At 46.7% G+C, this 19,893-nt stretch overlaps 1 protein-coding gene across 1 annotated transcript; it reads left to right on the top strand.

Moving 5' to 3' along the window:
* The first annotated feature begins 3,898 nt into the window (after positions 1-3,898).
* Positions 3,899-5,776, top strand: Garin4 (golgi associated RAB2 interactor family member 4). The gene has a single exon (XM_051186623.1). It carries the CDS (start codon positions 3,902-3,904, stop codon positions 5,663-5,665), a length of 1,764 nt encoding a protein of 587 aa, XP_051042580.1. The 5' UTR covers positions 3,899-3,901; the 3' UTR covers positions 5,666-5,776.
* Positions 5,777-19,893: the final 14,117 nt, after the last annotated feature.

Below are 19,893 nucleotides of genomic sequence, written 5' to 3'. Positions count from 1 at the left end.
ATTTAAAAGACAGAGATGGGGCATCCCCCAGAGCAAGCAGGCCAGCCAGAGCAGCATGTCTTCGGATCTGGGCGCCTCTGAGAAAACTGACCCTGGGCCACCACATGTACATGTATAAACACTACTCACACACACATGCACGGAAAACTGAGAAGAAAGTGTTTTGGTCCACAGTGTCAAAGTGTCAGTTCATGATGGTTTCCTCTTGTTCCTCTGGCCTGTGTGAATGCAGCAAACCCTGGTGGGAAGTATGTGGTGAGCAGCAAGCGAAGAGTGGAAGAGAAGGGGAGAGTAGGGGTCCTGAGATCTTCCTTCCTTAAGGCAGGCACAGCCTCAATGACACAAGACCTCCCAGAGGGTCCTTCCTCCCAACAGCTCAGGTACTCCTAGTGCCTTTAACTCAGGGGCTTTGGGGACATTCCCAGTCCTTAAAAGCACTGCTGAGTTCCACATGTGAGGAAGTAGGGGATGCCAAAGCTGATCAAAGTCCCCCAATTTACCTAAGATTGAAGGCTACACTTTTTAAAACCACCAAGGTTTTGAACAAGTGTTCTAAGGGTGTATGTGTTATGTGTATGAATGGAAAAACTTAAGTCACAATATTTAGCATGCAAATGCTTTGAGCACATGCATGGCACTGTGTAGCTACTACTGACTGGCACCCATGGAGCAGTCCCTTCCCCAGGTCCCACCTCCAGCACTTGGCAAACTATTCAAGTGTCCTTCAGGCTTGCCTGTCCTGTGGCCTTTTGTGTCTAGCTTCCTTCACGTAGTAAAGTGCCAAGGTCCACCCATGCTGAGGTACTAATCAACATTCCATCCCTGTTCACAGCTGAGTAACAGTGTATTGTACGAGAATCTGTATTTTGCTCATCCATTTATCAGTTAATAGCCAGGTGTGTGTGGTAGATAACCTTTGCCCTTAAGGGATGGATGAATGTCTGGAGTAAGGGTCCAAGTGACAAGTTTGGAAATCCTGAGTCTGGCTAGTTATGTGGGTGTGGCAATAGGCAGAGTCATGGTGATAGATGTAAACAGATTTCCAAAGCTCTCCCCAACAGCAGGGCTGTTAGGGGGTGGGGGGACTTGGATGCTCTCTTGGAATTCAAGGACTTCTGTTTCCTATTCTCCACCCCTATATGGTTCATTTCACTGAGCACAGTGTGGAAAAGTTGGTCCATAAGAGATTAAATGCCCCCCCTACAAAAACAAAAGGGGAAACCACTGGGTAATTTACCTCAGCCCACCCGATGTCTCAAGTGGTCCTCCATCTCTCTCTCTCTCTTTCTCTCTTTCTCTCTCTTTCTCTCTCTCTCTCTCACTCACACACACACCTCGCTCTCACACACACACATCTCTCTCACACACACATCTCTCTTACACATACACATATCTCACACACACATACATATCTCTCACACACATCTCTCTCACACACACATCTCTCTCTCACACACACATCTCTCTCACACACACATCTCTCTCTCACACACACATCTCTCTTACACATACACATATCTCACACACACATACATATCTCTCACACACATCTCTCTCACACACACATCTCTCTCACACACACATCTCTCTCATACACACATCTCTCTCTCACACACACATCTCTCTCACACACACATCTCTCTCTCACACACACATCTCTCTCACACACACACCTCTCTCTCACACACACATCTCTCTCACACACACACATCTCTCTCACACACACATCTCTCTCACACACATACATATCTCTCTCTCACACACACATCTCTCTCACACACACACATCTCTCACACACACATCTCTCTCTCACACACACATCTCTCACACACACATCTCTCTCTCACACACACATCTCTCACACACACATCTCTCTCACACACACACCTCTCTCTCACACACACACATCTCTCACACACACACATCTCTCACACACACATCTCTCACACACACATCTTTCACACACACATCTCTCTCACACACACATCTCTCACACACACACATCTCTCTCTCACACACACACCTCTCTCACACACACACATCTCTCTCACACACACATCTCTCTCTCACACACACATCTCTCTCACACACACACCTCTCTCTCACACACACATCTCTCTCACACACACATCTCTCTCACACACATACATATCTCTCTCTCACACACACATCTCTCTCACACACACACATCTCTCACACACACATCTCTCTCTCACACACACATCTCTCACACACATCTCTCTCTCACACACACATCTCTCACACACACATCTCTCTCACACACACACATCTCTCTCACACACACACATCTCTCACACACACACATCTCTCACACACACATCTCTCACACACACATCTTTCACACACACATCTCTCTCACACACACATCTCTCACACACACATCTCTCTCACACACACACACCTCTCTCACACACACACATCTCTCACACACACATCTCTCTCACACACATACATATCTCTCTCACACACATCTCTCTCACACACACATCTCTCACACACATCTCTCTCACACACACATCTCTCTCACACACATCTCTCTCACACACACACACCTCTCTCACACACATACACATCTCTCTCACACACACACATCTCTCTCACACACACATCTCTCTCACACACATACATATCTCTCTCACACACATCTCTCTCACACACACATCTCTCACACACATCTCTCTCACACACACACATCTCTCTCACACACACATCTCTCTCACACACATACATATCTCTCTCTCACACACACATCTCTCTCACACACACATCTCTCACACACATCTCTCTCTCACACACATCTCTCTCACACACATACATCTCTCTCTCACACACACATCTCTCTCACACACACACATCTCTCACACACACATCTCTCTCACACACACATCTCTCACACACACACACACATCTCTCTCTCTCTCTCTCTCACACACACACACACACAAAACACAGCTTCCCTCGATGTAGTAAAAATAAATCAGTTTGGAAACCTTTAACTGGCCCAGCGAGACCTGGATTCAAACAGTATCGTTTGTGGATGCAGGTGATTGACATTTGGTTTCTTTACCCTATGAAATAAGAACAGTAGCAATAGTACACCTCAGTGGGTCTTCCAGTAATTTGTGACAATGTCATATATAGTACAGCGCTAGTAAGAATTAATTTTATCTTAATTAGTGAAGGCCAGAGCTACCATGAAAGATTACCACCATCAACATTTAGTTTTTGTGGAAGAATCAATACCAGCATTCAGGTTATTCAATAAAACGGCACCAAAAGCTCTGACCTTTCAAATCTACCTGTCCCTTGAACTCCCACAGGCTTTGGGCTAAAGAAAGAAACACTCATATACAATTGTCCCGTTTGAAATATTTTCATTTTGGCATCTACCTGCAGCCCTGTCCTCTTGCAGGGCAGCTAGAGGATGGGACAAAGGGGAATGTGACAGTGACAGGTCACAAAGGGGGAGGGGATAAATATGGCTGTGCAGGCTTCAGGCCCTAGTGGTCACTTCTCCCACTAGGGTTGCAGTTGTAGACCTTCAGGGGGCTTTCAAAAAAAATCACCGGTGGAGGTCGGAGGGTTTTCACACCCGGAAGAAAACCTCCCTGGAGTCTACCCTGCATCTCTACACCTTTGGAGAGATTGGGCTTGGAGTCCAGGTACCCAACAGCACCCCTTGTCAATCATCTGTGCTCCCACCCCCAGCCCAGGCCTCTGGGAGGCTCTGAGGCAAACTGGGGGCCTGCGGGGTGGGGTTGAGAGACCTGCCGTAAGTGCTGCCGCCTCTGTGATCCAGGAGCACCACTACTCCCCTCATCTGCGGAGAGCAAGAAAGACGCGGGATCCCACCTTGCCAGCGTACCTTTCTTGACACAAAATGGCCACAAAGCCTGAGTCTCTGTTACCATATTACACAGCCCAGAGTGGCTCTGGAGTTGGCATGTTCAACACTGCCATGGGGAAACTACAACGGCAACTATACAAAGGAGAGTATGATATATTCAAGTACGCACCAATATTTGAGAGTGACTTCATCCAGATCACCAAACGGGGAGAAGTGATTGATGTACACAACCGTGTCCGAATGGTGACCGTGGGCATCGCATGCACCAGCCCCATCCTTCCTCTCCCTGATGTCATGCTACTGGCCCGACCAGCCCCAGGCTGTGAAGAGCTTCCTGGACACGGACGTGGCCAGACCACTAAGGGCAAAAATCGCAAGGCTGTGAAGACCTTGGAGCTCACTAGGCTCCTTCCTTTGAAGTTTGTAAGGATCTCTGTTCACAACCATGAGAAACAGCAGCTGCGCCTCAAGTTTGCTACTGGCCGTTCTTGCTACCTACAGTTGTGTCCCCCTCTTGAGGGCCGGGATGACCTCTTTACCTACTGGGAAAAATTGATCTACCTCTTGAGACCGCCTGTGGACAGTAACAGCAGTACCTATGCCATCCCAGCAGAGGACATGGTGTGCATGCCTCTGCTGGATGAAGAAGACAAGTCAAGTGCAATAGCAGCAGATACCCAAGGAAAAGGGGACCCAGACCAGGTGAGCGTCAGAAGCCTCCCCGTGGTCACAGACGTGAGTGGGGTCGGCTCGGCTGCCTTTGCTGGTGGTGAGGGAATCCACCATGACTCTTACAAACCCACCACTGTGCCTGGTGTATCCACCCCCAAAACAAAACCAAAAGACCTGGTCAAAGAGCCAGCAACAGGGACAACAGCAGCAGCAGTGGGTGGCCTAGCGGGTGCTTTGAGCTTAGCAGCAACCAGGTCTTTGGGCTCTGGACAGACAAAAGCAGCCATAGCAGGGGGCGCTGCCACGGGCGCAAGAGGGAGCAAAAGCCATTTGGCCATTGCAAGTGCTGGCAAGATGTCCCCCAAAAGCATGAAGGTTGCCTTGGCAGGGTCAGCCAGCAAGTCCATGGAGTATATTTCCAGTACATCCACCAGCCTCTCCCCAAAAGATAGCATGACTATGGCGATTGCAAGAATAGAACCTACTAGCAAGTCTGTTGGAGAAACAGCAACTGATCCAGCCACAGTAGCTCTTGCCTTGACCTTGCCGAGTGAAAACCACACAGCTGGACCGACTGGACAGCAGAAAGCCCCCGAGGCCAACACTGAAGTCAATAAGGAAAGGAGAGAAAGAAGGGAGCGGAGGGCAAAGGACAGGGCTGGCAGCAGGAGCTCCCGTCACCAGAGGACGGGAGAAAGTCACAAGACAGCTGGGGACAAGGTGGTTCGAAAATCATCCAGCCGCAGATCCACTCGGGCCGAGAAGAAGGAAAAAGGCACCCTTAGGGGCAGCAAGCACAACAGGTCACACAAAGGGGTCAGCCATGTCCCCATCATGAAGGAGTCCCGGAGCTCCCACAAATCAGGCAGGACCCTCTCCACCACCAGCTCTGCATCTACGAGCAAGAGGGTTGGCAGAATCAGCTTGTTCCTGAGGAACATCAGAGCCAACCTGGCTGCAAAAGGCCTGGCATCACAGCGTAGCCAAGACATAGAAATCATGGCCAAGACACTGGAGACAACCAACGTGGAGGCCATCATGGAGACAGAGAGTGGCCAGGGCCTGGACATCATTGGTTCTGTGACATCTGAGGTCATGGAGACAGTGACCTTTGAGGCTCCTTAAAGTACACCTCAGGGCCCAAAACTGCAAAGGGCCCAGGGCCCAGGGTGAACCCCTAGAGTCAATTCCAGCTTTCTTACTGCAGTTTGAATAAAGAACCATTCTACCTGAGAAGGGCTGTCGGTATTTCCATACCGGGAAGTTCAGGAGTGACCTCATAGTGAATTCTGTGATGTCATCGAGAGACTCCTGGCTGTATCTGGATAAGGACCCCCTCTCCTGGAAGTGGGGCCCCACAGCTATGGCTGTGTTCTCCTTGTCTAGTGATAAGGGCCCTGGATCTAGTCAGGGATGGGAGAATGGCATCAGACTGGTTAAGACTGTCTGGACTTAGCAATTCAGCACATATCTGTCTACCTGAGAGTAACACGCATTTCTGTCTGTCAGGTGTTTATGTTTCAAGAGACAAATGTGAGAATACTCCTAGCAAAGTGCTTTAATGTCTAAACACTGGAAACAGGTCAAATAACAAAATGAAAATTTATACTATGCAGTAGGTAGGAAAAGGAGAAAATCAGAGAATAGCAGACATATGAACAAAACGGACTCAAGACCTTCAGGGATGTTAAAAGTGTGTGTGTGTGTGTGTGTGTGTGTGTGTGTGTGTGTGTGTGTGTACATGCCATAGTCAGCGAGTCAAGGTCAGAGGACAACTTTTGTTCTGGTTTTCTCCTTTCACTGTGTGGGCTCTGGAGAATGAAACCCAGGCCATCAGACTTGGTGGCAATTACCCGTACAGGCTGTATTTAAAGAGTGAGTACACTGGGGTTTATTTTTACAATGTTAGTGCCTCGAATGTCTTCACTGTAATATTTCCAGAAACATATCTTGACTCCTTAATGTAGCAATCTTTTCTTAAGATTCAAGAAGCCATGAGTAGGTAATAGGAAAAGATGGAGGAAAACAGTTACTTCATAGTCCTATGGGACCTTTGCCAGACAGGGTCACCCAACCTACTTCTTTGTACAGAGTCCTGTTTGACGAATGAGAATAGATTCAGACTGGGCTGGCCACCAGGCCCTGTCACAAAGCTAGAGGGATGAGCACTGTCTGTTGATTAAGTCAGGGGAGAAGGGCCGTGAGGTCTAGGAAGACCAAGTGTAGCTGGGAACTGTGAGTTGGTTTCTGAACTATACTAGACTCCTAGCTGCTAGCTAACCCTATCTAGGAAGGATCCAGACCACCTTTTGGGGTACCCCTGCCTGCACTGTGGCTATGAACAGACCTCCCACTGGAGTTGCAGACCTTGTTTCCCATCTCCCCAGCCACGATTGTAACACTTGAAAGGCTAAGCAGAATTTTCTCCATATCCAACCTTGAAAACTTCCTACAACTCCAGGAAATGAATTCTCAGATCTCATATAAGCTGTGGGTCTCTAGGGTCAAACCCAAACCCTCAAAGACACCTTTAAGGCCAGCAGGCTTAGGCTTTAAGTGGGAAGAGAGTGGTGGGCATGGGGTTGAGGACCTTGCTGCTGAGAAGGGAAGCTGGCTCAAGACCTGCCCACACCAACCATTTCCTGCCGCCAAACAAGGCTCTTAACCCCGATTTGGGGGACTACTGTAGCAAGTCAAGTTATTCTTAAGAAAGGAGAGAGATTAGAGAGAACCAGGCTGTGAGGAAAACAAGCTCAGAATCATTAACCCAGAGTTCCAAGGAGGCTGGGGGAGGGGCTCCCTCTCCTGCTGGAGCCAAATTAATGGTTTACTTCTCACCAGCCCTTCCACAGAAAGGTGTGGAGTTTACAAGATCACACATCTCTTTACTTCGAGGGTTTCCACACAGGTGAGAGTCTGTCAAACAAAAACGGAAGAAACAAACAAACAAAAAAGCCCACTACAAATATGTACATGGCACTCAACTAAAATGCTCCCTAGTGTGCATGTTCTTTCCCATCCTCACAGACCCCTGCCTGGCAGGTCAGCAAATGGTCACTGAGAATTTCACTTTAGAGTATTTGTTCTAGGTGCCTAGGGGCATGGCAGTGTGACACCCTTCAAACCCTAGAACTTGTTGCAGCTTGCCTGACAGATGTGTCTGTTTGTGGGAGGGTTCCTGAAGCAGGTGTGGGTCTGGGGCTCGGACAGGTAAGGCACAGGGAAGACCTATGAAGTAGGTGAAGTGGGCAGGCTTGATATGTTGTATAACCTGAGGTTGGAGGGCTAGGGAGATAGGCACTGGTGGCCTGGGTATCTGTGGCAGCCTGTAGGCCTCTGGGATCACTTGAAGGACAGTGCCTGATGGGAGACATAGAAGAGATGAGAAAGGACAGTTGTCTGCCCGCTCGTCTCAGAAGACAGGAAGCCATGGTTTGGAACTCCACTGCAATCATCTAAAGTAATCAGAGTGGAAAAGCGGGTGTGTTTCCCTCCCTTAGGCGGCCTGTCAGTCTGTGGAAAGGGCTGCAAGAAGGGGAAAAGTGTGTTAGTGTCTAAAACAGCTTAGAGGTTAAAAAAAAACCAAATAAACAAAAGCAAAAAAAAAAAAGAAAGAAAAGAAAAGAAAAGAAAAAGTAGTGTGGAGAGAGGGGCAGGGGCAAGAGGTGCGGGAAGGGGTAAAAAGTCGGGGAAGAGAGGCTTTGGAATCTAGTTCTTCAGAGACCAGGGAAGGAACAGGAATCCAGCTTCCAGGGGTGTGAAGTTGCTCAATAGAGCCTCTTGTGGCCATGTGTTGTTACTGCCCCTTGGTGCTTGACCTTGGAGCCAAGGAGGTTGCTTGAGTGTCACAGCCACCTTTCCCTTTGTCACACCACAGTTTGCCTAATGCTGATTCACTGTTAATCAGCCTGTCCCTCAGGGTTACCACCCCTGCAGCAGGTGGCAGCAGAGGTGATGTCCGAGAGGATGTCTTTCCAGGCAGCTGCAGGACTCTTGTCCCTGACAGAAGGGGCCCAGCCATTTCCCTTAAGAGATGTAGGTGGAGTGGGTTAGTGTAATGTTCCCTCTGCAGCCTGGAAGTCGTTTGAGAAACACACCGCACGCACGTGCACGCGCACGCACACACAGAGATACACACAATGACAGACAGATACGATACATATATACACACAGAGAGACACACAGACACAGATACACACACACACTGACATGTCCTGCGCTACCGTCTCGCCAGCAAGAACGACGCGGCACACTCAGGATCCTTCTGCAATAAAGCTTTAATGCATCTTGAGAGGGAGAGCATAAGCTTACAGAGTGGAGACCCCAAACATCCAAAACCCTTATATAGGTTTACAACCTTCACCCCGGACGTGTCACCTTCTGATTGGCTGCAGCCCATCGGCCCATATGATGCCACGGGAGAGGCAGAGGCCAAGGGAGGGAAAATCACCCTGCACCTGCGCACTGATTTGTTTACTCTCAATGCCAGCCGGATGCAGGCACCATCTTGTAAAGGAGAATGCAGGGACGGCTCCCTACACTGACAGACAGACAGAGAACCCCTGTATCTTCATGACCACATGTATGACCTATGACTTGGAGTGAGGGGTGTGCCCAGCTAGACTCTCTAGGATCAGGACACAGGAAACCCAGGCTCTTTCCTCTGCCAATTTAGAGCTTGGTATGCACTGTGGAGGTACATGTCTCCCCCACAAGCCTCTCCACAGGCACACCAAGATGATGTTCCTCATCTTGAGGGCAGCTAAAGGACAAGGTCTGTCAGTGCTGGCTGTGCCCAGTGTACCATTCCAGGGCTGCAGCATTCTGCAGAACCATGTCTGTGGGCAGACAGACAGACAGACAGATGTATGATGCTGGCCATGTCTCCCATTCTTTTTCCCACCAACACCACAGTCCCAGAACACTGACAACTAACTGTGGTTAACAATGGTTCTGGAAGAAACAACTCCTGATCCCTGGGGTCACAAGTGTGTGCCACCATGGCTGGTTTATGCTGTACTGGGTCAAACCCAGGGCTTTGTTTGTGACAGTCAACTGAGTTGCATACTCAGTCTCATAAAACTAAGTGTGCATTGCATGGGCGTGGGCATGTGCGCACCTGAGACCATGCATGCAGATGACGAAGTCACAACGTATCAGATGCCCTAGCAATAGAGTTCGAAGTGGCTGTGAGCTACTCAACACGGGTACTGAGAACTGGAGTCACACCAGGCATGGCATAGCTTACACACACACAATACCCATAAAAGAGGATAGTTTGCACAAAATTAAAAGTTAGCTTCCAGGGATGAAAGGGTGGCTCTGCACAATGGCACTGGCTGTTTTTTCAGAGGGCTTAGCTTTGATTCCCAGCTTCCTTGTGGCAGCTCACAACCATCTGTAATTCCAGTTCCAGAAGATCCAATGCCCTCTGCAAGAAATGTATGCACATTCAGGCAAAATGCCCACATACATAAAAAAATAAAAATAAGATGATTTTCTTTTAGAAATTTGGCCTCAGTCTGGATGTAATGGTCCATGTTTATGACTGTAGTACTTAGGAGACTGAAGCAGATGGTTCCTGGTAAGCGTGGAGGAGTCAGCTGAGGCGTAAAGTAAGTTCTAGATCTTCCAGGATTTCATCAAACCCTGTCTTAAGAATATAATGAAGAAAAGACAACTTCCTAATTAATTTTGAAATTAAATGTACTTTTTTTTTGAGGCAGCATTTCTCTATGTATCTCTATGTGACCTTGGCTGACATGAAACCCACATGATAGAACCTGACTCTGCCAGGTTGTCCTCTGACCTCCACACATGTACTGGGGCATGACCCCTCTCTCAGGTAAATAAATGAAAATAAAGAAAAGAAAGAATGAGAGAAGGAAGGAAGGAAAGAAGGAAGGAAGGAAAAAAGAAAGAAGTCTCAGAAAGTAAACAAAACTCACAGGCTCAAGAAGTAGACCTCTGAGCACCTGAAGAATCTCGCTATTCACAAGGCCCCTAACCAGGGTTATAGATGCAGAGCTGGGAAGTGGAGAACTCTCAGACCACACCAGCTGCCTGCCAGCTGTGCAGGGAGCTCCAGAGATGCAGCTGTGGAAGGTGGCAGAGCTGTTGCCCATGCTGGAGTGGGCTGTTCAGGGATGCAAGCCACCTTGTTCTCGTGTAAGCCACCCCAATGAACTCACTTGCTCACTGAGCTGGGCTTGGTCTGTCATCGGTGCCCCATCTAGAGGGAGTAATGCCTGTGCACGTCTGCCCAGAAAGAGTCACAACACTGACCAAGTTTCAGTCACCTGGAGCAACTCCCACCACATTTGTGGGCTATCCTGTTCATAAGCACATGAAGCCACAGCACCGAGAGCCTGGCTTCTTAACAGATATGACCTGCTCACAGGGAGAGACCTGGCTATACTCCTCTTTGTAGAGAAATGGACATATCACATGAGAAGAGAGCACTCTGATAGCCATATAATTGCCACTCTGAAGAACACCATTGCCTCATTCCAGGTCCAATCCTCTTGCTGGCCCAGTAACTCTGGCCTGGATGAACCTGGAGGGCCCTGAAGTAATTGTATGGGTCATCTTGAACTTCTCCTCTCTGTTGCTCTTCCACCTTTTCCCTTTTCTTACTTTTCTCCCAACCTCTACATACTTCCCCACCCCATCTCCACCCTCCTCCTTCCATATCCTCACACGTTGGTTCTTAGAAAGTTGAGAAATCAACAGGACACCAAGACCACAGCACATCAGTCTTGGAAAGGGCTTGACTAAGCCCAGATGTGCTTTACCAGGAGGAAGCCATAGAGAGGGACTTTCCTGAGGCCCTCCTTTAGCAAGCACCGGAGTTCTGGCAAACACAGAAAAGCACAGTGACAGCAGATCTCCAAAAAGGTCCACTGCGTGCTTTCCAGTTTGACTGCCTAGAACCCAAACCACTTGTTTCTGTTTTAAATCCACTACCTCATTCACCCATTGTAGGATCCTTAGCTTCTTGGAACCTGTCTCAGCCAAACTCCAGAGACAGACAGGATTATGGGTGGAGCAAGTGAGGGACAGCTCAAACACCCGGTTCAGCTACCTCATTGCTGATGCTTAAGTGTGAGGACTTAGATCTTTAACATCAACTAGCAGCCCACAAAGCCAGTTCTGAAACCTTCAGGTGTCTAGAGATGGTGCACTTGGCTGATGAAGTCCAGTTGACAGTAAATCTAGGACAATGTAGTTAACAAGCCTGATTGTAAAGCTGAGCCCGAGATACCATCTGTTAGATGAAGTCTGGATAAAGCTAGGGCCTTCAATGGGAATCCCAAGCTGGGCCACCTGAGGTCTCAGAGCATTGAGCAGTTGGATCTCTTTAGACAGGGTTTCTCTGTGTAGCCCAAACTGTCCTGGAATTTGCTCTGTAGACTAGGCTAGACCTGAATTCATAGAGATCTGCCTGCCTCTGCCTCCCGAGTGTTGGGACTAAAGGTGGGAGCCATCACATCTGGCTACCTATTTATTTTTGAGATTGAGTGTTGTTTGTAGACCTGGCAGTACTGGAATTCACTGAGATCCACTTAGCTATGCCTCTGGAATCTGGGATTAAAGGCATAGGCCACCACACCTGGTTCAAGCGGTTGGCTCTTAAGAGAAAGAGCCAGGGGGGAATGGAGCAGGAGTAGAGTGCTGTAGGCTGTCTGGGTGGTTAAGCAGGGGAGAGGACCTGCTAAGCGGCCTCAGCATTTTTCTCACCTCCTTGGGTGCAGCTGTGCAACCTATAACAAACACTGAAGAGCAGCAGCCATTGCTAACTGCTGTGTTCCTTACTTTTCTGTTGCTGTGATTAAAACAAAACAAAACAAAACATAAGTGAATATGACTTTTGGAGTCTACTGTAGCTTACAGTTCCAGTGAAACATACCTTACTATTATTAGTCATGCTGCTTTCTCCTGATAGCAGTAAGTTAACTAATATTGAACTTGATTCCAGATAGTCAGTGCTGTTCACTTAGTACTGAGGGGTCATGGACTGTGGTTTCAGAGAACCATAGAGGCCAGGAAATGCAACAGGGATGCCTCTGCATGAAGCCCCAAGAGGACAGGAGGCCCTGAAACTCCTTTGCATGAAATGGTGATAGTGTTGGAGACCTCAAGATGTTGGGGATGCCAGAGTCACGAGAAATCTGCCTAGAAGACTTGCACAAATGGAGTGGAACCATCCCAGGAGAGAGAGGGGGGGGAGAGGGAGAGAGAGAGAGAGAGGAAGGGAGAGAGAGAGAAAGGTTACAGACAGCAATGCAATGATGGAATGACAAAACCATGACATGGACATGGAGATAAGGGATATGATATTTTCCCTACTGGTTTTCAGTCTTGCTTTGATACAGTATTTCCTCATTATTCCCCAGGCTCTCCCTTTTGGAATGTCAAAGTATATTCTGTGACATCAATGTTGGAAATATATACTTTGCTTTTTTGGTTTTGGGGGGAGGAGGTCACTATTAAGAGATTGCATTAAGCCTCAAGAGAGACTTAGGGGTTTTAAATTTTCCTGCGAATGTTCACAAACATGGGGATTTTTGGAGTTGGAGTAAATTCATTTTGTATTATGATGTGACCATGAGTATACGGAGACCAGGGAGTGGAATGTGGCTTGAATCAGAAATGTCCTGTAACCGACATTTTCTTTCTTGGCTGGTCCCAAGGCCCTTGAGCCTCAAATAAACACACAGACACTATATTATTATAAAGCTGTTGGCCAAAGGCTAAGACTTCTTATTGGCTAGCTCTGTCTTAATTACTAACCCATTTCTATTAATCTAAGTATTTCCACATGGTCTTATCTTATCGGAAAAGGGTCTAGACCTGTTACTCCTTTGGCAGCCCACATGACAACTGTTCTGGCAGGCCCTTTCTACCTACGTTTCCCAGAATTCTCCTTGTCCTAGTCCCGCCTGTCTTCCTGCCTCATTGGCCAGTGTTTTATTCATCAATTAATAAGAGAAACATATATACAGAAGGACTTCCCCTATCAGTGTCCCATAGTCTCAGACAGTTGAACACTTGTTTCCCAGTTGGTAGCACTGTTTGGGGAGATGTAGGAGGTGTGGTCACTAGATGAAGTGTCTCACCAGAGGCTAGTTTGAGTTGTTTGCCTCCTGTCGTAATGGAGCTTCCCTGCAGAGTAGAGTGGTCTGTGTTTCACCTTTGTCCTAAAATAGCCTGCTGTTTTACTTTCCCTCTATATTCTGTGTCTTAAGAAGTTTCTCTCCACTGGTGGAAGGTTTTAACCTCAGAGAGAACTGCTACACAATATGTATTCTACCATGGCCTTGAACTTGCTTTGTGTCCAATGATACCTACCCTTGAATTTCTGATCCTTCGGCCCCCACACTCCCACTTAATGAGGTCCTGGGAGTTGAACCCAGAGGTTTGTGTGTAACTAGGTAAGCACTCTAGTAAGATCCATCTCCACCAAGCCAAATGACCAAAAACAACCCAATGCTTGCTCAACGGAAGAAGATAGGAATGGTTGTTGGGCAATCAGCAGACCAGACCTCACTTTGATCTTGGACTCCCTAAAACAATGTTCTCTCCTCACTCTGAAGCAGCCATGCAGTGGTTGCCCACCAGCCTGCCTCTATGTGTCCAACTCTTGTTCCTTCCTAGCTCTCTCCAGTGTCGTATGTCATCCCCCACCCCATCAGCCAGCCTTTCTTCCTCTTCCACATCGCCTCCACCCCAGCCCCCCAGCTTTCCCTTCCTTCCACATACTTGACCCCAATTTTCCCTTTCCTTGCTCCCTCCAATCTTCTACCCAAATCTAAAGATCACCCTTCATTCCAACTCCTGTCTCACTAAATTCAACGCCTATTCCCTCCCATCAGGTGACTCTGATCCTTCTTTGAGGCTATACCAAACAACAGAGATCCCCTCTGGCTGCATTCCCAGTGGGTCCAGGAAAAGGATCGGTAGGTCTCTGATAATAAGATCTCTTATTGTCAAGGGAAGGCCATGGCCACCTTCATCTAAGAGGCACAAAAACTGGATTCCTTGGCTTAGATGTGGAGGATAAAATGGGGGTATGCAAAGTGAATGCAAATAAACATGACCCTGGATTTACTGGAAATCAACAGCTCCTCTGCCAAGAAGACATAGGGAAATTTTGGAATCCACTTCCCAAGAGATATATAAAAATAGAGTAGCTTTCAGCTAGGGGTGAGGGGTGTAGCTGGAAGTCATTGGAGGAAGGTGCAGAGCGCAGCTTCCATGTTGGGCTCCAAGCCATCCAACCCCAGAGGAAGCAAAAGTATCAAGCCACCAAGCCTCCTGCCTTCTCTCTTATCTCTGAATTATGAGTCAGTTCCAAGCCCTGTAGAGAACCATTCACCCCAGAGAGCTGAGAACCTCCACCACCACCCCCCAGTTACTACAGGAGCTTTTCACTAAGATCTTATTTACCATGACAACGTTCAGCTACCTGACTCTCCTGACATCTCCTACATATATTTATAATCCTTTTGTGTAGCTAGTCAATTGAACAGAATGTTCTGGAATCAGGCCATAGGGACTAGGGTGTCTGGATGTTTCTATAAGAAAGGCCTTATAAAGTGACAAGAACTGTCACCCAGCCCCATGCTTTGGCAGCCATGACAGCTGCAAAAAAGACTCAGCAAGATGCTGACTCAGCACACGTTGCTGGACCTTCTAACCTTGCTGGATCTGTCCCAGTCACTAGAGGAGGTCAGATACCCTCCATGTGTCAAGGGATCAATCAGGAGTTAGCTGGACATGCTTTACGGTAACAGTGGCATGACAGTGGTGTGCAGAGCATAGCAACCACCCTGGGAGGGCCTATAGGCCATAGCAACCAGTTGACCAACACAGGACAAGTTGCCCAAGCCCAGAAGTGCACCAATCCTGAGTCTGTTGTGTACCCTTAGACACTCCCCAATAAATTCCCTGCCAAAGTGGGTAAATGGAGAAACTGAGTTAACTAATAAACAACTCTTGGCTTTTGTATTGGAATGGGTCTCTTGGTGATTTTGGGGTTCAGAATTTGGGCACAACCTTTAGAGGATAGCTCCAGAGTGGATCAACGTAAGTGTCAAAGGGTCAGGCACCTTATTTCTTGAAGCAGGGAGAAAAGTACCTTTCCAGAGAGGGCAAGGGAGGTGAAATGACTCCCAAAGCCACTGCCCATTCTTTCTTCCCTAAATGGAGATGTATGGGATATAACCCATGCTGTGGTTTGTATCTTAAATGCTCCCCTCCCCCCCCCACAAGCTGATGTGTTTGAACTCGAACCCCAGATGCAAGCAAAGATGTGCTTTAAAGAAGAGAGAGAGGAAAAATGGAGTAGAGATGCTGAGGGAAGGGAGGGGAAGAGAACAGGGAGGGACCACCCACCATAATGCCTGTTGTTCTTTTGATGCAGCTTATGCCTAAGAAACACAAACACGAGACTCAGCGCCCACGTGGAGTTTATTAAGAGAAGGGAGAGAAAGAGGGGGTGGCTGGTGGCCAACCGAAAGCAGGAGAGAGAGAGCAGGAGGGGGCAAGAGAGAAACCAGAGAGAGGAACCAGAGAAAGCAAGCACTTGGCACGCTTGCTTTAAAAAGGGAGCTTGTGCATGCTTAACTGAGTCCTCTGGCAGCCAGGTAAGGCTGACTTAGCGATGACACGGCCATGAGCGCCTGCCCATCGTGGGGGTCAGCTGGCTGCTAGTTCCCAACAATGCCACAGCTATTGTGACTCTGAGAAACTCAGACTGAGACACATGGAGGAACTTCATCCAAAGGGGGTAGGGCACACCTCCTACTATAGGGACACTGAGGTGGGAAGCTTGGCCCAGGAACCTGAGGCCAGCCTGGAGTGCATCAAGGCAGAGAGAAAAGGGATGGGGGAGGAAGACAAGGAAGGACTTGCTCTCCATCGACCACTTGTCCTGTGCCTGTCCTAGGAAGGGAACAGTGTGCATATGGAACCCACTAAATCATCTCCAATCACACCTGGCAGGCTGAGCTAGAATAATGAGTTCAAGACACACATAATAGGACTTGTCTCCTCAAAGTGTGTGTGTGTGTGTGTGTGTGTGTGTGTGTGTGTGTGTGTGTGTATGTGATGTCTGCATGTGTATGGGTGTATGTTTGTATGGGCATTTGCAGGCCCAAGAATGAGGTCATGAATCATCACTGCTTGTTAGAAGCAGTTTTCCCGCCTGCCTGGTCCCACTGCCAAACCAGCCCCAAATAACACACAGAGACGCTGTATTAGATATAAAGCTGTTGGCCTGTTACTAATGTTTCCTATTGGTTAGCTCTGTCTTAAATATTTCTATCAATCTAAGTATTTCCATGTGGTTTTATATTACTGGAGAGAGGGCTGGAACCTCTGTTCTCTTGATCCTACATTTTGAATCTCCTCCTACCTCTCCCCAAAACCTCCTTGTCTCCTAGTCCCACCTATTTTGCTTTCTTGCTGGCCAACAGTGGTTTAGTCATTAACCAATAAAAGAAACATATTTACACAATGACATCCCCCATCATCTCCTCTTTTCTGTCTAAAATAAAAAGGATTTTAACTTTAACATAGTAAAATATATAACAAAACAAAATATATATCAAATAAGAACCATAGTAAACAATATTTAGTCTATTAACATTTAGCAAGATTTAAAGAAAATATTCTATCATCTATCCTGTCTTTGTGAGTCTAAAGTCCTATGTGTAATTTATCCTAACTAAGTAAAACTATAACCATAACTATCTGTCTTCAACTCCTTCAAAGACCACAGAAATAAACTCTAAAAATGACAGAGACAACTCACTACCTAGTCAGTCACCCCAAGTTCTTCTGTAATCTTCCATCTTCAACCCATAGGCCATAGTGTGTCTGGCAAACTCCTCAGCAAAGCAGGAAACTTTAAACTGCCCACCTGTACTGGCAGTTTGTCAGTATCAATCACTTTTCTCTGTGTCCTGCAGACTGTCTTGCTTGATCAAACCATGTTAGTTTGGAAGGAATCCATAGCTTTTCATTTTCTGTGGAAACGAAAATAGAAATCCTTTTCCCCAGGAACCTGTCCTTGGACTTAAATTTTGAAGTCATAACAAAACATTTTTAAAATATATAAATTAGATTAATTTAGCAGCATTAATAATCAAGTATATTGTAGCAATTATTTCTTTTTAGCAACTGAGCAATTTAAAGACAACACAATAGCACACAGTATCCATATTCTCTCTGTGCTTTTCATCTTTACATGGCTTTTTTATTATTCTATTTCTTTTATTTCTATTTTTTATTTGTTGAGACAGGGACTTTTGCCTGTCCTGGAATTAATTCTGTGTACCAGGTTCACTTTGAAATCACAGATATTTGTTTGCCTCTGCCTCCCGAGTGCTGGAATTAAAGGCATGCACCACCACACTCAGCTACTCTCTCCAGCTGCTCATACACACCATTGAATTGTTAGCAGTGCTTCTTAAAAGCCATGCAGTTTTTTACCTCTATACTGAGTCAGGAAACCTTCCTTAAAGGAGCTGTGCAAATATCTGCTTGTCTCTAGCAAAACAGTCCAACCAAGAAAACTGTTGCTACTAAGAAGCCTTGCTTGTCTCTGCTCTTTTGTTTCTAAAACCCCTTTTTAAAGCTTTTGTCAAGTTTTTAAGTGGAAATTTTTAGTAGTCACATTGCAGCACCATTTTGTTATAAGCAGGTTTTCCCACTGGCCTGGTCCCAGAGCCGCGCCAGCCCCAAATAATACACAGAGACACTGTATTAGATATAAAGCTGTTGGCCTGTTACTAGAATGTCTTACTGGCTAGCTCTGTCTTAAATATTAACCCATTTCTATTAATATAAGTATTTCCATGTGGTCTTATCTTACCGGAGAGAGGATCAGGAGTTCTACCCTGTTGGTCCTACATGTTGAGACTCAATCCTACCTCTTCCCAAATCCTCCTTGTCTCCTAGTCCCGCCTAGCTTTCCTATTGGCCAACAATGCTTTATTCATCAACCAATAAAAGAAACATATTTACATAATGACATCTCCCATCAATTGCACATTTACTTTATCCAATAAAGGCAAGGTCAGTCAATCAAACCCAGAACTTACCAACATAGCTAGTCTAGCACTAAAGGAAGTCAGGACAGGAACTCAAGCAGGGCAGGAATCTGGAGGCAGGAGCTGAAGCAGAAGCCATGAGAAGTACTGTTTACTGCCTTGCTCCTTTCTTATAGAAACCTAAACCACCAGTCCAGGGATGACCCCACCTGCCATGAGCTAGACCCTTCCACATCAATCACTAATTAAGAAAATGGCATTACAGATTTTCCTACAGACATATATAGGGGGTCATTTTCCCAATTGACTCTATCTTGTGTCAAGTTGACATAACTGGCCAAGATAGTTCCTTTTTTCCATATGACTATAGCTGGTGTCAAGCTAACAAAAATTAATCAACACAGATCCCCTGGACGTGGAGTTACAGATGGTTATGTGTTGCCTGACATGGGTGCTGGGAACCAAATTCAGGTCCTCTGGAAGAGCAGCAAATTGTCCCTCTTAATTGCTCAGCCATCTCCCCAGCCCCACTGCCTTTTTAAAAAGTAGAGTATCTTTAATTTATTCTTTGACAAGTTCACACATGTAAACAATGCATCTTGATCATATGAGACTCTCCCCTCACTGCCCTGTCCCATGCCCAGCATCTCCGCCTTGCCCCTTTATAGCCACTCCTTATTTTTGGTTGTTCAATTAGTGCTGCCTGTTGAAATGTTGACTGATCTTGTTGACTCTATCAAATGCAAATAACTACACCTGCAGTGAGGTCACCATGGCCATGTCATGTTGTGGAACAGTATTTTATCTGGGCAAAGAAGTGTTGCGTTTGTTTATGCTCCATTTGTTTAATGATGTTTAATTATGTAAAGATGTGTTGCATTTGTTTTCACCTTCTCTGGAAGGTGAAACACTTTATTGGTCTGATAAAGAGCTTAATGGCCAATAGCTAGGCAGAGAAAAGATAGGCAGGGCTCGCAGGCAGAAAAAGGAATAGGAGAAATCTAAGTTCTAGTGAGAAGAGAGGAAGGAGAGAATGAGGGAGAAGCCTGGGGCCAGAAGCCAGAGAGATGACAGACAGACAGGCACAGAGAAGCAGTAAAATTAAGATATACAGAAGTAAGAAAGGTAATAATCCCCAGGGCAAAAAGGTAGATAAAGAGAAATAGGTTGGTTTAAATTAAAAGAGCTAGACAGAAATGAGTTTAAGGTAGGCCAAGGATGCAAAACTAATAATAAGTCTCTGTGTCATGATTTGGGAGCTGGGTAGTGTCCCAAAAGAAAAAGCCTGGTACAAGG

The sequence above is a fragment of the Phodopus roborovskii genome, unplaced genomic scaffold (genome assembly GCF_943737965.1).
Source record: "Phodopus roborovskii unplaced genomic scaffold, PHOROB, whole genome shotgun sequence".
Taxonomy (NCBI): Eukaryota; Metazoa; Chordata; class Mammalia; order Rodentia; family Cricetidae; genus Phodopus; species Phodopus roborovskii.
Note: the sequence above shows the minus strand (reverse complement) of the source record. Positions and strands in the feature narration are given on the sequence as shown.